This window comes from Chlamydomonas reinhardtii, chromosome 5 (assembly GCF_000002595.2).
Source record: "Chlamydomonas reinhardtii strain CC-503 cw92 mt+ chromosome 5, whole genome shotgun sequence".
Lineage (NCBI taxonomy): Eukaryota > Viridiplantae > Chlorophyta > Chlorophyceae > Chlamydomonadales > Chlamydomonadaceae > Chlamydomonas > Chlamydomonas reinhardtii.
Window position 1 is genome coordinate 1,411,572 of NC_057008.1, and position 15,111 is coordinate 1,426,682.

The following is a 15,111-nucleotide window of genomic DNA, read 5'->3' on the forward strand; positions in this document are numbered from 1 at the left end:
CACACAAATATATCCATTATAGAGGCTCGTATGCGCAAACGATTTAGCCAGTGCTCTTTCCTTTCGTGACCTTCCTTTTCCAAAACTCGTAAAGTAGGACTTGGTGGCGTAAAATGAGCAACTTTCTAGCATGCAATGCTCCGGTAGAAGATGGAGCATCGTCCAGCTCAACGACGATTAAGCAGGGCGACTGTGTGATTGTCTATGAGGGCATCAATTCCATGAAAGCAGTGTACATCACACCCAAAGGACGCTTTGAGAACCGATTCGGCGTCTTTAGGCACCAGGTGGGGATTTCGCTCGGCGGCGGGTCTGCCACCCGCCTCGATTCCGTTTGCGGGCATGTAGCATGCAGGGCTCGCCATACAGGATTCGTTGCGACAGTAGGAACAATGGCGTTCTTGTCACCGGGCCGACCCGAGGACCAAAACCCTGGGCACCCCTGCCATGTTCTGCTTCCCGCGCAGTCGTGGGTCGGCAAGCCCTTCGGCAGCAAGGTCATCGCGGACGGGGGCGGCAAGGGCTGGGTGTACCTCCTGCGCCCCACCCCGGAGCTGTGGACGCAGGTGCTCCGCCACAGGTGCGCATGACGTTGCTGCCAGCCTGGCCAACTGGGGGGCACGCCAAGCCGTCTGCTGGGACACACGCTGCGCCTCACGCGCGCCTCACTGTGCTGACCTGCCAGCTTATCTGCATTCCCCCTTCAGGACTCAGATTCTCTACCTGGCTGACATCAGCATGGTGGTGATGCAGCTGGACCTGCGGCCAGGTGGGTACGGCGCGGGGCGAGGCGGGGCGGCGCGGGGCGGCGGCACGGGGCGGGGATGGTCGGCGGGATGTCACAAGGCATGTCAGGTGAGACCGCCAGGCACTGTCTGCACGGTGCACACCCCGTACGCACAAAAATCGCGGGCCCGCTAAAGCAGCCTTGCAACCCAAGGCCTCTCACAGCGGCATGGGCGCGATGTTGACGGTTCACTGCCACGCTCCTGGCGCGCCCTCCGCAGGCAGCGTGGTGCTGGAGAGCGGCACGGGCAGCGGCAGCCTCACGCACTCGCTGGTGCGGGCGGTGGCGCCAACCGGCCACGTGCACACCTTCGAGTTCCACGCGGGGCGAGTGGGTGAGTGGGAGACGCAGTTGATGAGAAGCTAGCGGGTGTGCAAGGGAGCAAGGGGGCTGGGGCCGGGGGGCTGGGGAAACCCGTGTTGACTGTTGAAAGCACACCCGTATTGGCTGCTGGAACACCCGTGCTAACTGCTGAACGCACCCGTGTTGGCGCTGTGTGGGCCTTTTGGGGACCTTGGGAGTGATCGTGGGGGCGTTTGATGAGCAGCTGTCTGAATGTTGAAGTGCTGACCGCCTGTGCGCAGAGGACGCGGCCGCCGAGTTCCAGCAGCATGGGCTGACGCAGCTGGTGACGGTGAAGCAGCGGGACATCATGGAGAACGGCTTCCCGGACACACTGCACGTGAGCTGGGCGAGGAGGGAGGGCGGGCGGGAGGTTGCAAAGGGGGAGGAGGGAATGGAGAGCACATGTGGCCAGCAATGTACAAGGTCGAAGGCAGGACGGACGCGGGGGACCAGGCGGTTTGAGAAAGCAAGTGCGGCTGCTCTCACGCTGAACCACACCGCCATACCGTGTCCCGTGCCCGTGTCCTGACACCCTCCTTTCCCCGCCCCGCTTCCCTCCCCACCCCCGCGCACCCCAGGGCCAGGCTGACGCGGTGTTCCTGGACCTGCCCGGCCCCTGGAAGGTGGTGGCCTCCGCCGCCGCCTGCCTGCGACCCAACGGCCGCTTCTGCGGCTTCAGCCCCTGCATCGAGCAGGTGAGGGGGCAGCAATCCGGTGCGGTGCGGTGCGGGAAGGTGGCAGCGGGGGTGGAGACGGGACCAGGAGGGGGCGCCCGGGGCTAGGGGCTTTGCGGGATGGCGTGTGGGTGGCTGCAGGGGTTGGGGGTGGCATGGGAACGACGGGGTGGGGAGCATGCAGCAGGCTGCCCAGGCCTGGTGCGCTGCGCGAGACAGAGCGATACGGTGCGGTGTGCCAAGCTGCACCCCGTGCCTCCTAACCCTCCGTGTATAGTATGCATCCAGCGCATGCCTGCACCGCCCCTGCACTGCACTGTGCTCCGCTAGTTTAGCTTGGTTTGGTTCGTTTGGGCTGGTAGTTACAGCCTCCTCCCCGGCCTCTCCCACGCGCACAGGTCCAGCGCACCAGCGAGGCGCTGTCCGCCAACGGCTTCACCGACATACTCACCTACGAGTGCCTGCTGAGGGAGTACGAGGTGGGCAGCGGCGCGGGGGCGCGGGAGGGGGCGGGGATGGGGTGGGGTGGGGGCGGGGATGGGGCGAGGGCAGGTGGGCGAGGGCAGGTGGGCGAGGGCAGGTGGGCGAGGGCAGGCGGGCGAGGGCAGGCGCGGGGGCGGGGGCGGGGGTGGGGCGGGGACGGGGGTGGGGCGAGGGCAGGTGGGCGGGGGCGGGCGCGGGGGCGGGGGTGGGGGCGGAGGCAAGGGCGAGGGCGGGTGGGCGAGGGCAGGCGGGCAGGGGCGGGGGCGGGGGCGGGATTTAGGACATGTCCATGAGGGCAGCCCAAGGTTTTGCACCAAGCCCGTGCTTAATGTGGACTAGCTCATCGGCTTCCCCGCTGCCCCCCCCCCCCCCTGTACCGCTTTTCCAAACATTCCTGCAAACCCCCCCCCACACACACACACACACAAACACACACAGGTGCACCGCGAGACGCTCACCACCACGGTGCGGCTGGCGGACATGCCCGCAGCCAAGAGGCAGCGGCCCAACAACCGGGCCGCGGCCCAGCAGGCGGCGGAGGCGACGGCGGCGGCGGCAGCGGAGGCGGCGGTGGCGGAGGCGGAGAAGGCGGACGCGGAGGCGGGCGCGGAGGAGAAGGGCGAGGCAGAAGCCAAGGGGGAGGAGAAGGCGGAGGCGACAGCGGCGGAGGGCGAGGCCCGCGCGGAGGCGGCAGAGGTGGAGGCAGGGGCAGCAGCGGGCGGGGCGGAAGGCAAGGCGAAGGAGGAGGAGAAGGATGAGGGGCCAATGCCGCCGCCCAAGCGCGTGTCGCTGCTGCCGGCGTGTGTGCAGACCGTCAGCTGCCGGCCATCGCTGGAGGCGCGCGGCCACACAGGCTACCTCATCTTCGCGCGCAAGTTCGTGTGCGGGTAGTTCGTGTGGGGGCGCGGGTTGAGGAGTGGGGGAGTGGGGTTTCGGGCATGTGGGTACTTGAACTCGGGTGGCGTTTGTATGAGGTGAGGGAGCACGGGCGCTTGTGTGTGGTGCGCGGAAGTTGGCAAGGGGTCGGGGGGGAGTTGAATGAGCTAGCTTGGGTCACACTGCGTGCCGTGGCTGACACGTTCAGGGGCCAGGTGGAGGCTGGAGACATGAGACTGGTGAGTTCGTTGGCTCTGCATAGCTCGTCTAGGTTGGTTTAGAGAGACCGCCGCCATGACTGCCGCCACTTGCCAAACGGCGATGGATTCAGGTTCTGCGGAAGTTGTTTGCCGTCGGCCCTGGCTGATAGGGCGCCCTCAGATCCAGGCGGTTGGGCTTAACTTCCTTATGGGCTTTAACTTCCTTTGTCCTTTGCCCTCATTTCGAGAAGATATTTTCAGAACGGTAATGCAGCAGCAATTAACATAGAAGCTAGCTAGCTCGCGCAGCCTCCAATCGCTCCAGAACCACCGGCTGCCCCTGCCTGTTCCCGTTCTCGTGGGCATGGCGGCCGATGCAGCCGTGCCTGGGGCCTTCCCGTCAGCTGGCGGTGGCGGCAGTGGCGGCGGCATGCGCAAACGTGCCGCAGCCACTGGGTCATTTACAGCAGCAGCAGCAGTAGCAGCAGCTGAGGCGCCTGCTGGCCGTGCGATGCTGGAGGCGACCCACGCCTCCTCGACCTCGGGCACCGGAGGGTCGCTTCACAAGCGCCATCGTGTGGACTCAGGCTCGGCAGTAGCAGCAGCTGCAGCATCAGGAGCGGCCCCGGCAGTAGCGCCGGCAGTAGCAGCGATCGCAGCGGCAGTAGCAGCAGCGGGCACAGGCGGAGGGGCGCTGCCCCGGCGGCTGTTTGGGCCGCTCGGCCGGCGGCGATGGGGCGTGCTGGCGGTGTGTGCGCTGGGTCTGACGCTACTGCTGGCCGCACACGCTGCTACTGCCGCTCCTGCGGCGGCCGCAGCGACCACTGGTCCAGCCGCCACGCCCTCCATCGCGCCCCTCAACGCCACCGCCACCGCTGTGCCTGCCCCCAAGCACCAACGGAGGTCCGCTGCCGGCGGCGGCGGCGGCGCTACCGCCGGCAGCAGCCATAACTCGGCAAGCTCAACTACCCCCGCCGCGGAGCACGACTTTACAAAGCCCCCTTCTTCCAGTCCCAGCCACTCACCCCACAAGTCGCGGATCACGGTCAACGGCAGCGAGTTCTCGGCTACCACCGCCGCCCACAGCAACAACGGCACCACCCATTCCGGGTTGTCGGCTGCGCCCCTACGACGCCGCCACCTGCTGCAGGCCGCCGGCGGTGTGGGCAACTGCTGTGACAGGCTGGCGGGCGTGGGCTTCAGCGGGGGTGTGCCGCTCATGCTCGTGGACACACGCAACGGCGCCAAGATTGAATCCAAGGACGTTCGTGTCTACGCCACCGTCTGCACTTGCAGGTCAGGCCACCTAGTCAGGCAGCACGGTCAAGCAGCTGTTCTGCTTCTGTGCTCGCGTGCCTAGTTCAGCAGCAAGACCGTTTGGCGTGTATGCCCGCGTGCGTGTGGGCAACTCGCTCTCTTGCCGTTGTTGCAATTGTTGCAATAGCATGGACGCATCGTGAGGCATGATCCTCAGCAAGAAAGCCCCTTGCCAAACTCGCATCCACTTGTTAACACACACACACAAAGCGTAAACGGTAGACCGACCCGCTCTGTCGACCTTTCCCCTACCTTCCCCCCAACCTTCCCCCCAACCTTTCCCCCAACCTTTCCCCCAACCTTTCTCCCCACTACCACAGCCCCGTCGGCGGCTCCTGGGACGGGCAGCCCTATGTGGACGTGGGACCCACGGAGGCGCAGCTGTCAGTGCGCGGCAGTAGCAGCGCCCGCCAGAACGCCAAGAAGAGCTACAACCTGAAGTTCCGGGCCCGAGGCGACGGCAACAAGCAGGCGCGGCTGCAGGTGCGGTTTGTGTGGTTGGAAGTTGGGTGTGGGTGCTGAAAACTGCAATGCCGTCTATAGGTCACACCAGTGTGGGGCTCCCATAATCTAGTCCCACATGAGTTTCATGTCATCGCCTCGTTACCCAATCTTTAAGATTTCCGACCCGTCACCCCACCCTGCCCCCTGCGCTCCGCACACCCCCTTCCCCACCGACCCCCTGGTTTAGTTCCCACCCCCTCCACCCCTGTGCCCACAACCCTGCCCCACCCACCCACCCGTTCAACCCCTCTGCCCACGCCCACGCCTACACCCCCCCTCCCTCCCCAGGTGCCGCTGCTGGGTATGCCCGCGGACGACTCCTGGGCGCTGTACGGCCCTGAGTCCGACAAGACCCTGGGCATGCGCAACGTGCTGGTGGGCAAATGGTGGAATGGGAGCGTGTGTGCGTGTGTGTGTTCAACCACGAAACGAAAGCCCGCGTGTGCGTGTGTGTGTGTGTGTGTGTGCGTGCGGACTGTTGCATGATGTGGGTACTGCGGAGACTCGGTGCATCTTGGCCATTGTTGTACGTGCGTGCTCGCACCACTCCGTCCGCTCACCGCCGCCGGCGCTCCACATACACACACACACACACACACACACACACGTGTGCAGGCGTACGACATGTTCAGGCGCATGGGCCACTGGGCTCCCCGCACACGATACGTGGAGGTGGGTGGGCTAGCACGGTGGGCCAGGGCATATGTATGGCCCTCGCCCCCATAGCCCCTCCTTCTCCCCCCTCCCTTTATCACCCCCCTCCTCTCCCCTCCCCTCCCACTCTCCTCCTCCCCCCTTCCCTCACCTCACCTCCCCACCCCACCTCCCTCCCCTCCCCACCCCCCTCCCCATACAACAGCTGTTCCTGGTTGACGACGGCTCCAGCGGCCCCGTGTCCGCCGCCCGGCACTATTCCGGCCTGTTCATAGCCACGGAGCGCATCTCCATCTCGCCCGCCCGAGTCAACGTCCGCCGCATGGACCCAGACAAGGACCTCAGCGGTGAGCCGTGATACCGTTGTAATGTAATGCGGCAAAAAGCGCTGAGCTGTGATATCGCTGTACGTAATGCGGTAAAAAGCGGTGAGCTGTGATGATGCTGTGTAGGGTGGAGCGTGGAGACGGGCCAAAGGTGCTGGGGCCGTGTGCATACTCATTCATTTCAGCTGCCGCCACTTCCGGGGAGCGTGTTACCGTATGGTTTGCGAGTGGTTTTCAGGCACCGGGATGAAAGCGGGGCCACCTCCAGTGTGGTTGGAAAGGGAGCCGGGGTTTTGGACGGGCACAAACTGTTGCCACCTGCGGATGACGCGTAGGTCATCATACACCTCTCAGCATACGACCCATGCACACATTCCCTCCCTCCCTCCCTCCCTGGCCCCTCGCCCGCACAGGCGGCTACATCTGGGGCTACGAGAACGACAACATAGACGCAGACGAGCTGACCTTCCGGCCCTCGCCCTCGCTGCTGACGTTTGTGATGCACCAGCCCGAGTTCGACAGCAAGCAGGCGCTGGCGCCCGGCGGCGGTGAGCGGCGGCAGGGCCACAGCAGCTAGGCCATGGGACATTGTGGGATGTGGGGCGTGGGGCATGCGTGCCGGGGCCGGCGGTGTTGAGGGGTGCAGCATTGCACATTAGTCACAACACAGCGCGCGTCAGCAACGATGCAGCAACTGGGAAACTGCCATCCTGCACCAGTGCACCCTCTTCCCAACCAGTTTCTCCCTCGCCGCCGTCACACCTATCGGTGCAGCCTGCTCCTACCTTTCCCTTATCCCTAATCCCAAACCCAAACTCCCAGATAGTCCCCAACTCGCTCTCAACCCATCCACCTGCAGCTGCGGGCCGCCCCACGCCCGCCGAGCGCGCCGCGCTGCAGTGGCTCACCACCTACGTGGGGCAGTGGGAGTCGGCGCTGCTCACACCCGAGCGGCTGCCGGGGCAGGCGGCCCTCAGGGCAAAGGCGGGAGCCAACCGGGAGCAGGTGCGCAGCGCGCGCGCGCGTGTGTGTGTTAAAGAGCACAAGGAAAACATTACGCGTAGGACAGTGTATGCGTTGCAGAATTACGGCCGCGGATTACCAGTAGCGCGTGTGTGTGTGTGTGTGTGTGTGTGTGTGTTAAAAAGGAAACGAAAGCCAGCCCGCGTGTGTGTGTGTGTGTGTGTGTGTGTGTGTGCGTGTGTGTGTGTGTGTGTATGGGAGGGAGTCGTGGTATTGCTTGAGTGTTTCCGCAGGGAGTGAAGTGGCGGGTGTTGGGCTGGCCCAGGCATACGGTGGGCGGGGGTTTGTGCCCATGCACATATTGACACACCCAATTCCCGCTGCCGTGAAGCAGTGGCGCGCGTGCTTGCCGTGCCCGTTCCTGCTAAGTACTGCGGTATGCCGACTGCTCCTGCAATGCAGGGCATCACCGCGGGCTTCCCCAACGGCCTACGTGGCGGCACGGCGGCGGCGGCCCCCGGCTCTCCTGGCGGGCCGCCCGCGGGCAGCAGCAACTGGCGCGACTATATCGAGGTGGGTGACTCACTGACACCCTACATTGATTGGGATGCGGGTCGTGAGTGCAAGTAGACGAGAGCAGGAGCAGCGGCCGTGGAACGCACCCCGCCGTATGAAATGCATCGTTCCCAGTATGCATCCCGCTCATAACGCTCGCTCCCACCCCGCCGCCCCCCCCACACACGTTGCACATGCACATGCACACGCACACGCACACGCACACGCACACGCACACGCACACGCACACGCACACGCACACACACACACGTGCAGGGCACCAGCTTCACGGACTACATGCTCGTGACTGAGATGACCAAGAACCCAGACGGCTACCGGTGGGTCGGTCGTGAGCGTGATGGAGGGCAGGTAGTTAGCTAGGGTGGTGGGTGGAGGGGGTAGCCGGTCATGGAGAACATAGTGGTTGAATTACAAGTATGGAGGGAGGGTAGGCTGTGCTCCGGATCGGAGATGTGCATGTACGCATGCACGGGCATCTGACTGCATTGGCTGAGCGAGGGCAGCTACTCAAGGACATCTCGCCGTACGTACGTCAGCAATCCACGCCACACTGCTGCCACGCACACGTCCCGACGTGTCGATGCACGTACCCACCGGATGCCCACTCACAGGGGCAGTGTGTACATGTCCAAGAATGTGGGCTCTCCCATCAGCTTCGGGCCGCCCTGGGTGAGCGGGTGCCGTGCCGGCGCATTGTTTGATTGCCGGGGGTGCGCAAGGTTATGTGGGAGCTTGTGCGTGCTGGCTGTGCGCCGTACATGTGTTTGCGCTGGCGTCCCATCATGCGTTCCGCAGAAATATCTGCGCGCGTGTGTGCGTGTTGCATGTGTGCCAAGTCTAATCCCTACTAATACCTGCTTCTGGGTACCCCTGCTGCTACGGCGGCCTGCTGCTGCTGCTGCTCCCCACTGCTATAGCAGCCCACTGCGGGCAATCCCAATCCACTTACACACATATATATACACACACACACACACACACACGCACACCCACAGGACTACAACGAGGCGTTTGGCGTGTGCTGCGGATACCCCATTGAGGGCTTTGACAGGTGCGTGGCTGGGGTGACACTAAGACAGGCTGGGGCGTGATTTACTTCGATTCATGTGGTGGCGTTATGCCGCCGGTGAACACTTGTTCACATGCATGCATGTTGTTGCAGTTGCCGTCGCCCTTACCACCATGCATGCTCCCGTACCTTGACCGCTAATGTTCGTTGACTGCAGGGGCGGCGTTAGCAGTGGCAGTAGCGGCGGCAGCGCCATCAGTCCCGAAGGCTGGCGCTTCAACATCTGCGAGCAGCCTGACCGGTGAGCAAGCCACCCGTGATGACATGGGGGAACTGATGAGGTTATGCAAGGCCGCCGCTAACGGCGGGAGCATGCAGTGCTGCCAGCAGTGGACGCACTTTCCATCGGTGTCCTACGGGGATTCACCCATGCAACGCCCCCGGCCTCCCATGCTCATGGATCCATGCGGCGCACGCGCATACCAACATGCCGCCGCTCGCAGCTGCAAGGCAGACCCAGTGGACGGCATCTCCCAGTACTACCGCGCCGCATGGCGGGTACGTTCGTGCCTGTGTCCGATCGTGCGTATGGGCATGGCTGTGTGCGTGCATGTGCGCACTCTTTGGCCCGCCGCCAAGTCCCACACACCACACATGCCTGACCACACATCACCGCTCGCACGTGTCCATGCGCGCACCCCGTGTTTACGGCCTTGCCATACACGCACACGAACATGTTCACGCCACTCCCTCAACCCACACCCTTGAATCCATGCAGCCATGCTACCTCACACACCCCGCCGCCGCTCCCCTCCCCCCTCCCCCCTCCACACAGGACTCGGGCCACCGCACCGGCACCGGCCAGCGCTGGCAGTCACTCCGCGGCGGCGCCCTCAGCGATGACACATTGCGTGGCATGATCTCAGCACAGGTGGGGGGCGGCGGTGCTTGCGTGCACGGTGGCGTGCGTGCGTACCCAGCCAGCGTGATACCGTACGTATCACTGGTATGGACTGGATGGGTAGCCCTTCACCCCAACCCAGCAGCCCCCAGCGCACCTCGTTACACGACCTGCCCTGCCGGGACCCTCTCCATCTGCCATGACCCCGCCCCTGGCTCCCGCCTGCTAGACATAGAGTAGGCCTGCGGTGCAGGCGGCACACACCTGCTGGGTTTCAGAGCAGGGGGATCGCACTCCACGTCACTGGCTGGTGATGAACGAACTGCGTCAGCAAGCGCCCCTACCCGCCGGCACCCGCCGCTACCCACCCATCCACCCACTGCACCCTCGCCTATGCCGCCCCTCCTGCTGCCCGCACCCACCCACCCGCTGCAGTCTGGTCTGATCAAGGACGCCGCCATGCGGAACTACGGGCGCTGGGCGTCTGTGTACGACAACTCGTACTTCAAGACCCACCTGGAGCAGTGGAACTACGAGGTGGGACGATTGATCGAGCTCTCAAAGCAGGATCCGAGGGCGATGGATGGACGAGCGAGCGATGGATGGGTTGGAGGTCGCGGCGTGGCGTTGCCAAGCGTGCAAGCAGTGCTGCTAGTTGCTCAGTTACCGTAGCTACCCAGCTAGACTTTCGGTTGTTGATGGGACCACGCCTGGGTCGCTTGCGATGAGTTATGGCCCTTCGGAGTTGGGACCACAACACGCGCCCCGAGCCCCCTCTGCTGTGCTCATGCCCCTTCCCTGCTGTCTCTGCTGCTGCAGGTGCAGCAACTGCAGGAGTGGTTGCTGGGCCGGGCCAAGTGGATGGACGCGGCTCTGGCAGATGCGGCGAAAGGCGGCTGGGGCACCACACCCAGCTGGCCCGCCTCAGCCACCAACAGGGGTGGAGGCGGTGGAGGCGGCAGCAGCGGTGGCGTTGGAGGCGGAGTGGCGGCGATGCTCCTGGGGGCAGACAGCGGTGGCGGCGCGGGAGGAGGTGGTGGCGATGGCGGGGCGAGTGGCGTGGTGTCGCGGCTGATGCGGTTCGTGGGTGGCGGGAGTAGCAGCAACACCCGAAAGCGGTAGCCATTGAACTGTGGATATCAAGGGGTCACACACTGCTGCTTACTTAAGCTTGAAGAGTGGCGGCTTCCGTATGGCACCTGTGTTTGGTTCCGTACGGGATCGGTGATGAGGGCCGGAAGGATCCCTCGTCCCTGACCAGGACTATGCCATTTTTGTAAATGTTGCATTCAATGTTGCTGCTTCCAGCACCTGCACTGGTGCACACCGCGTAAATCCTGCGCTCCGTATGTTGCGCGTCTGGGCCCCGCCTATGGCCTTGCTGAGGCACGATTCATCACAGGCAAGCTACTACTGACAAGTGTTCCCCGGTCACGGGAAAAGGGGCTGAGCCCCTCCACAGTCTGAGGCCGAACAACCTCATCGCCCGGACATAGCCGGGGTCGGTTTCCACAGGCACGTAGCCTGCAGATACAGGTCAAAATTTGAAACTGAAACGGAAAGGCCCAAATTGCAAGTCCGAAACGAGCGGCTGAATGCAAAACTGTTTCGTCACGGCAGCGGCGGCGGCGGCGGCGAATGCGGCGGCGAATGCGGCATTGGCTAAATAGGTGTCATGTCAATAGCGAGCCGTACGGTCCGCGCCGGCCCTCTCACGCCTTGGACGAGTCCTCGCCCTCTCCTCATTCCTCGTCTCTAGTCCCCTCCCTCCGCGGCCACTCGGTCGCACCCCACCATGCCCGCCTCCGCCCTGCCCCTTAACAGGCTCTTAAGGTGTGCTAATCGGATGAGGCATGACAACAAAAGGTGGCTCTCCCTTGCAAGGGAAAAGTGGGCTGTGCCGCCACGCCACGTCCTCCGTCTGAGGCCGAAGGTTCCGATACTAGCCTCATCTCCCGGACATAGCCGGGGTCGGTTGGTACAGGCACCGCCCGCCATATGTGCCCAGTCGCGCCCAGCTATCAAGCACTAGTGCAGCAGGCAGCAGGCCAACCAGACAGCAAGGAAAACACCCCTGCCGCTGGATGAGGCATGAAAAAACGTGACTGAAGTACAGTGTACTGCCCTACGAACAGTAACACTGCAGTAGTGCAATCCCACGTATTATAAATTGCTATTCCCTATTGTAGAAAAATAGGCGGCAGGGAAAACTCGGCTGGAGCGAGAAGCGACCTCGCGAGTCCATGGACATCTTGACTGGGCCCAGCGGCAGTGGCGGCGCACATGTTCGGAGCAGAGGGGGCGGGCAAGGCCACGTGGAGGAGGACAGCGCGGCGCCGCCTTCAAAGCGGCGCCGGCGCGCAGGTTGAGACCTGCCGGTGTTGTCTGGTTAGCGACCTGTGCTGACGAGGATGGCGTAGCGGGCAGTCAGCTGCAGCGGCAGGGGTGTTTTCCTTGCTGTCTGGTTGGCCTGCTGCCTGCTGCACTAGTGCTTGATAGCTGGGCGCGACTGGGCACATATGGCGGGCGGTGCCTGTACAAACCGACCCCGGCTATGTCCGGGAGATGAGGCTAGTATCGGAACCTTCGGCCTCAGACGGAGGACGTGGCGTGGCGGCACAGCCCACTTTTCCCTTGCAAGGGAGAGCCACCTTTTCTTGTCAATCTGTCAATCCACGTCCATGCATTGGGCCCCACGCATCCACCCATCCCTGTGTTGCATGCCAGCTGCATTCCCAGACCAATGGCGGCCCTACCTAGGTGGACCTCCACAGAGCGCCTCGCATATAGCCTTCACAGCCCACTGCAGCCACTGCCACCACCACGTACCACCCGCCTCGCCTGCTCCGACTCCCGCCCATTCTACCTCCTCCTCTGCCTTCTCCTTCTCCTCCTCCTCCTCCTGATGCTCCTCCTCCTCCCCATCCTCCTTCTCCTCCTTCTCATCCTCCTTCTCTTCCTCCGTCTCCTCCACCTCCTCCTTCTCTTCCTCCTTCTCTTCCTTCTGATTACGCCCATCCCGTGTATCCTGTGGCGGTCTCAAGGGCCCGGGCCCCGGCGGCACCAGGTCGCGGGACCGCATCCAGTGCTTCACAAACTCGCCGCCGCACTGGTAGGCGTGCTCCAGCTCAGACCAGCCCAGAACCTGTGGGCGAGGGCGTCAGGAAGAAAAAGAGGAAGGGGTCAAGGGGAGGAGAAGGGTGGCTGGGAGGAGAAGGGTGACCAGAGGTGTGCAGGCTAGACACATACTTGCTAGTAGCGTGCATCCATGTGCAACACAAAATACCATTGTCTTGCCGCCAAAAGGTCTTGCTGCGGACGAGAGGACCCAGCACCATTTGGACCTGCCTGCGATTCCGCCGCTTTAGCCCAAGCCCACACTCCCCCAGGCGTTTAATCAACCCACCTCCACCAGCGGCCGGCCGCCGTCTGCCTCCAGCTCCGCCGCCACCCACTCCAGCACCTCCAAGCTGCCGTGCTTTGCGGCAAGACTCAGAGGCGGCAGAGGCGCGCCGCGCCGCCGCAGCGCCTTCAGCACCGGCAAACTTGCGCCAGCACACACCGCATACCACATCGCCTGGGACCAATGCCACTGGTACCTTTTTGTGACCGCCCTGCCAACAAAGCTCATCGGATACTCCTTCGCCACCTCTGCAAGCCAGCCCAGAGCGGCGTCGCGTCCCGCGCTCCATCCCTTGGCCCACAGACCCGAGTCCGGGTTGAGGTCAGCCACGAGGCACTCGGCCTCTCTCTCCACGTTGTCGGGCCCGAACACAAACCCGCGCTCTCGCAGCAGCTGCAGCATAGCCAGGCAGCCGGAGGAGTGGGGGCGGACATTTGCGACATCGAAGTAGTATGACTGCGTCAATGGCACACCACACTCATCCTCGATAAATAGTAGGGCTTCCATGTTGCCCGCCCCGGTCGCGTTGTGCAACCACGTGTAGCACGGCGCAATGCCCAAAGCCCGCAGGCGCCGCAGCCGCGCCACCAGTGTTGGCTCATGGCAGCGGTCGCACACGGCCCGTGTCACCACTTCGGCAAGACCTCGTTGCTGCACGAGACGCTCAACCTCAGCCGGCCCTAAGCAGCTCGTGAGCACAAATTCTGTCTTGGCCTGCCAGCAGGCGGTGGGGCTGCCAGCGGCAGCCGCCAGGAGCTGGGCCTTGGTCAGGTCCGCTTGGCGCCGCGCCGCGGCCTCAGCAGCAGCGCTGGCCTCCCCGCCATGCTGCCCGTCAGCGCCGGCATGCATCCGGGCCCAGGGCCAGAGCGTCTGGTAGTGCCGGCGCAGGACCTCCCCGGGGCAGCCGTGTGCGATGGCATGGAGCAGCAGGGCCTTGGACTGTTCCCGGTCCCACTGCTGCTGATCGCTTTGTTGATGACAGCCGGTCAGCACCGCCGGCATCAGCAGCTGCTCCAGTAAAGCCACCTGACCTGACCTTGCCGCCGTGATGGCGTCCTCCAATCCGGGCTCGTGTCCATGCGCCCGCCGCAGCCAGGCGAGCACGCCCGCCTGGCCGCTGCTGCACGCGCCACTGGCCATGGCGGCGACACACTCCGAAAGGGTTAGCCGCACCCCGCCTGCGCCCACAGCAGGCGCTGATTTGCATGCGCGCTGCAGCAGCCGCAGCACTTCAAGATTGCCGCCCTCGCCTGCGGCCTTGAACGTGCCCTGCTCCACCTTGCAACGGCCCTCCCGCAGCAGCCGCTGGCAGCCCGCCAAGTCCCCGGCAGCTGCCGCCGCGTTCAGCACCTCCGAGGACAAGGTGGTGTAGTCGCAGTTGTCCAGGGCTGCATACAGGCTGGCGGTGTGGCCCGAAGATGCCGCGAGGCACAGCAGCCGCTCGCGCTGGGGACGCGTCAGGCTGCGCCAGGGCTCGGGTCGGCCAAAGTGCGCAAGGAAGGCGGGTCCCGGCCATGGCTGAAGCGCCCGCCGCAGCGCTCTGTTGCTCGGGTGCTTCTCGCTCAGCTGCAATGTGACGTAGAGACCCCGCATGCACGCGGCGGTTTCTTGGTCGAAGAGTTTGAGCTGGTTTGCATGGTTGGGGTGCAAGTATGCTGCCACTGCTAGCTTCAACTCGGGGGTGAGCCGCGTCCAGTTGTCCTGAGCTTCTTCTTTTGAACCACTTTCCATTTGCAATAATCTCTTAAACAGCAAGGGCGCAGGGAGTTTGACATATACGGTTGTCTACGCGTCGCTGTCAAAGCTTCGCAGGTCAAAGCAAATGACCAACCATACTTTTACGTATACTGTAAGAAACATGGTCGAACTCAATTTTGCACTTCTGTGGCGGGCGATCATGACGGCATGGGACCTGCCTTGTGAGTTGTGACTCATCGCCCCCTCTCTGTCCGAGTCACCGCGCCCAGCGCCCCTTGCACATATCCCATCCTCATACAAGGGTTCCATTTTGCCCACACATCCCGCCGGAAACCTTAGGCCTGTTTTTGCCGTCGGGGCGGGTCGGGGGCCTCAGGTCCGGCCAGGTCATGCCC

General features: G+C 63.9%; 3 protein-coding genes across 3 annotated transcripts; 2 read left to right on the plus strand and 1 right to left on the minus strand.

Moving 5' to 3' along the window:
• Positions 1-26: 26 nt before the first annotated feature.
• Positions 27-3,598, plus strand: CHLRE_05g244236v5 (uncharacterized protein). Its single transcript, XM_043062476.1, has 8 exons — positions 27-287; positions 468-580; positions 708-769; positions 1,008-1,121; positions 1,372-1,469; positions 1,711-1,827; positions 2,205-2,285; positions 2,728-3,598. The coding sequence occupies exons 1-8, from the start codon at positions 114-116 to the stop codon at positions 3,178-3,180; spliced, it is 1,212 nt and encodes a 403-aa protein (XP_042924672.1). The 5' UTR covers positions 27-113; the 3' UTR covers positions 3,181-3,598.
• A 58-nt stretch (positions 3,599-3,656) lies between these two features.
• CHLRE_05g244200v5 (uncharacterized protein) lies at positions 3,657-11,198 on the plus strand. The gene is made up of 16 exons (XM_043062475.1): positions 3,657-4,661; positions 5,003-5,165; positions 5,475-5,561; positions 5,802-5,858; positions 6,046-6,187; positions 6,580-6,714; positions 7,026-7,171; positions 7,592-7,702; positions 7,961-8,022; positions 8,317-8,374; positions 8,701-8,756; positions 8,932-9,015; positions 9,218-9,272; positions 9,550-9,645; positions 10,051-10,152; positions 10,435-11,198. The coding sequence occupies exons 1-16, from the start codon at positions 3,730-3,732 to the stop codon at positions 10,735-10,737; spliced, it is 2,589 nt and encodes an 862-aa protein (XP_042924673.1). The 5' UTR covers positions 3,657-3,729; the 3' UTR covers positions 10,738-11,198.
• A 982-nt stretch (positions 11,199-12,180) lies between these two features.
• On the minus strand, positions 12,181-14,856 carry CHLRE_05g244150v5 (uncharacterized protein). The gene is made up of 2 exons (XM_001700688.2): positions 13,022-14,856; positions 12,181-12,760 (listed from the first exon to the last, which is right to left on the minus strand). Exons 1-2 carry the CDS (start codon positions 14,747-14,749, stop codon positions 12,368-12,370), a joined length of 2,121 nt encoding a protein of 706 aa, XP_001700740.2. The 5' UTR covers positions 14,750-14,856; the 3' UTR covers positions 12,181-12,367.
• Between the last annotated feature and the right edge of the window lie 255 nt (positions 14,857-15,111).

What these genes read in the sequence shown, in the direction of transcription:
- CHLRE_05g244236v5 (XM_043062476.1), top strand. Translation starts at nt 114, where the DNA reads ATGAGCAACTTTCTAGCATGCAATGCTCCGGTAGAAGATGGAGCATCG. An exon ending in ACGCAGGTGCTCCGCCACAG is followed by an intron (nt 581 to 707) that starts GTGCGCATGACG and finishes TTCCCCCTTCAG; the next exon opens with GACTCAGATTCTCTACCTGG. An exon ending in GCCTGCTGAGGGAGTACGAG is followed by an intron (nt 2,286 to 2,727) that starts GTGGGCAGCGGC and finishes AAACACACACAG; the next exon opens with GTGCACCGCGAGACGCTCAC.
- CHLRE_05g244200v5 (XM_043062475.1), top strand. Translation starts at nt 3,730, where the DNA reads ATGGCGGCCGATGCAGCCGTGCCTGGGGCCTTCCCGTCAGCTGGCGGT. An exon ending in CCCAGACAAGGACCTCAGCG is followed by an intron (nt 6,188 to 6,579) that starts GTGAGCCGTGAT and finishes TCGCCCGCACAG; the next exon opens with GCGGCTACATCTGGGGCTAC. An exon ending in AAGAACCCAGACGGCTACCG is followed by an intron (nt 8,023 to 8,316) that starts GTGGGTCGGTCG and finishes GCCCACTCACAG; the next exon opens with GGGCAGTGTGTACATGTCCA.
- CHLRE_05g244150v5 (XM_001700688.2), bottom strand. Translation starts at nt 14,749, where the DNA reads ATGGAAAGTGGTTCAAAAGAAGAAGCTCAGGACAACTGGACGCGGCTC. An exon ending in GCGGCCGGCCGCTGGTGGAG is followed by an intron (nt 12,761 to 13,021) that starts GTGGGTTGATTA and finishes CCTCGCCCACAG; the next exon opens with GTTCTGGGCTGGTCTGAGCT.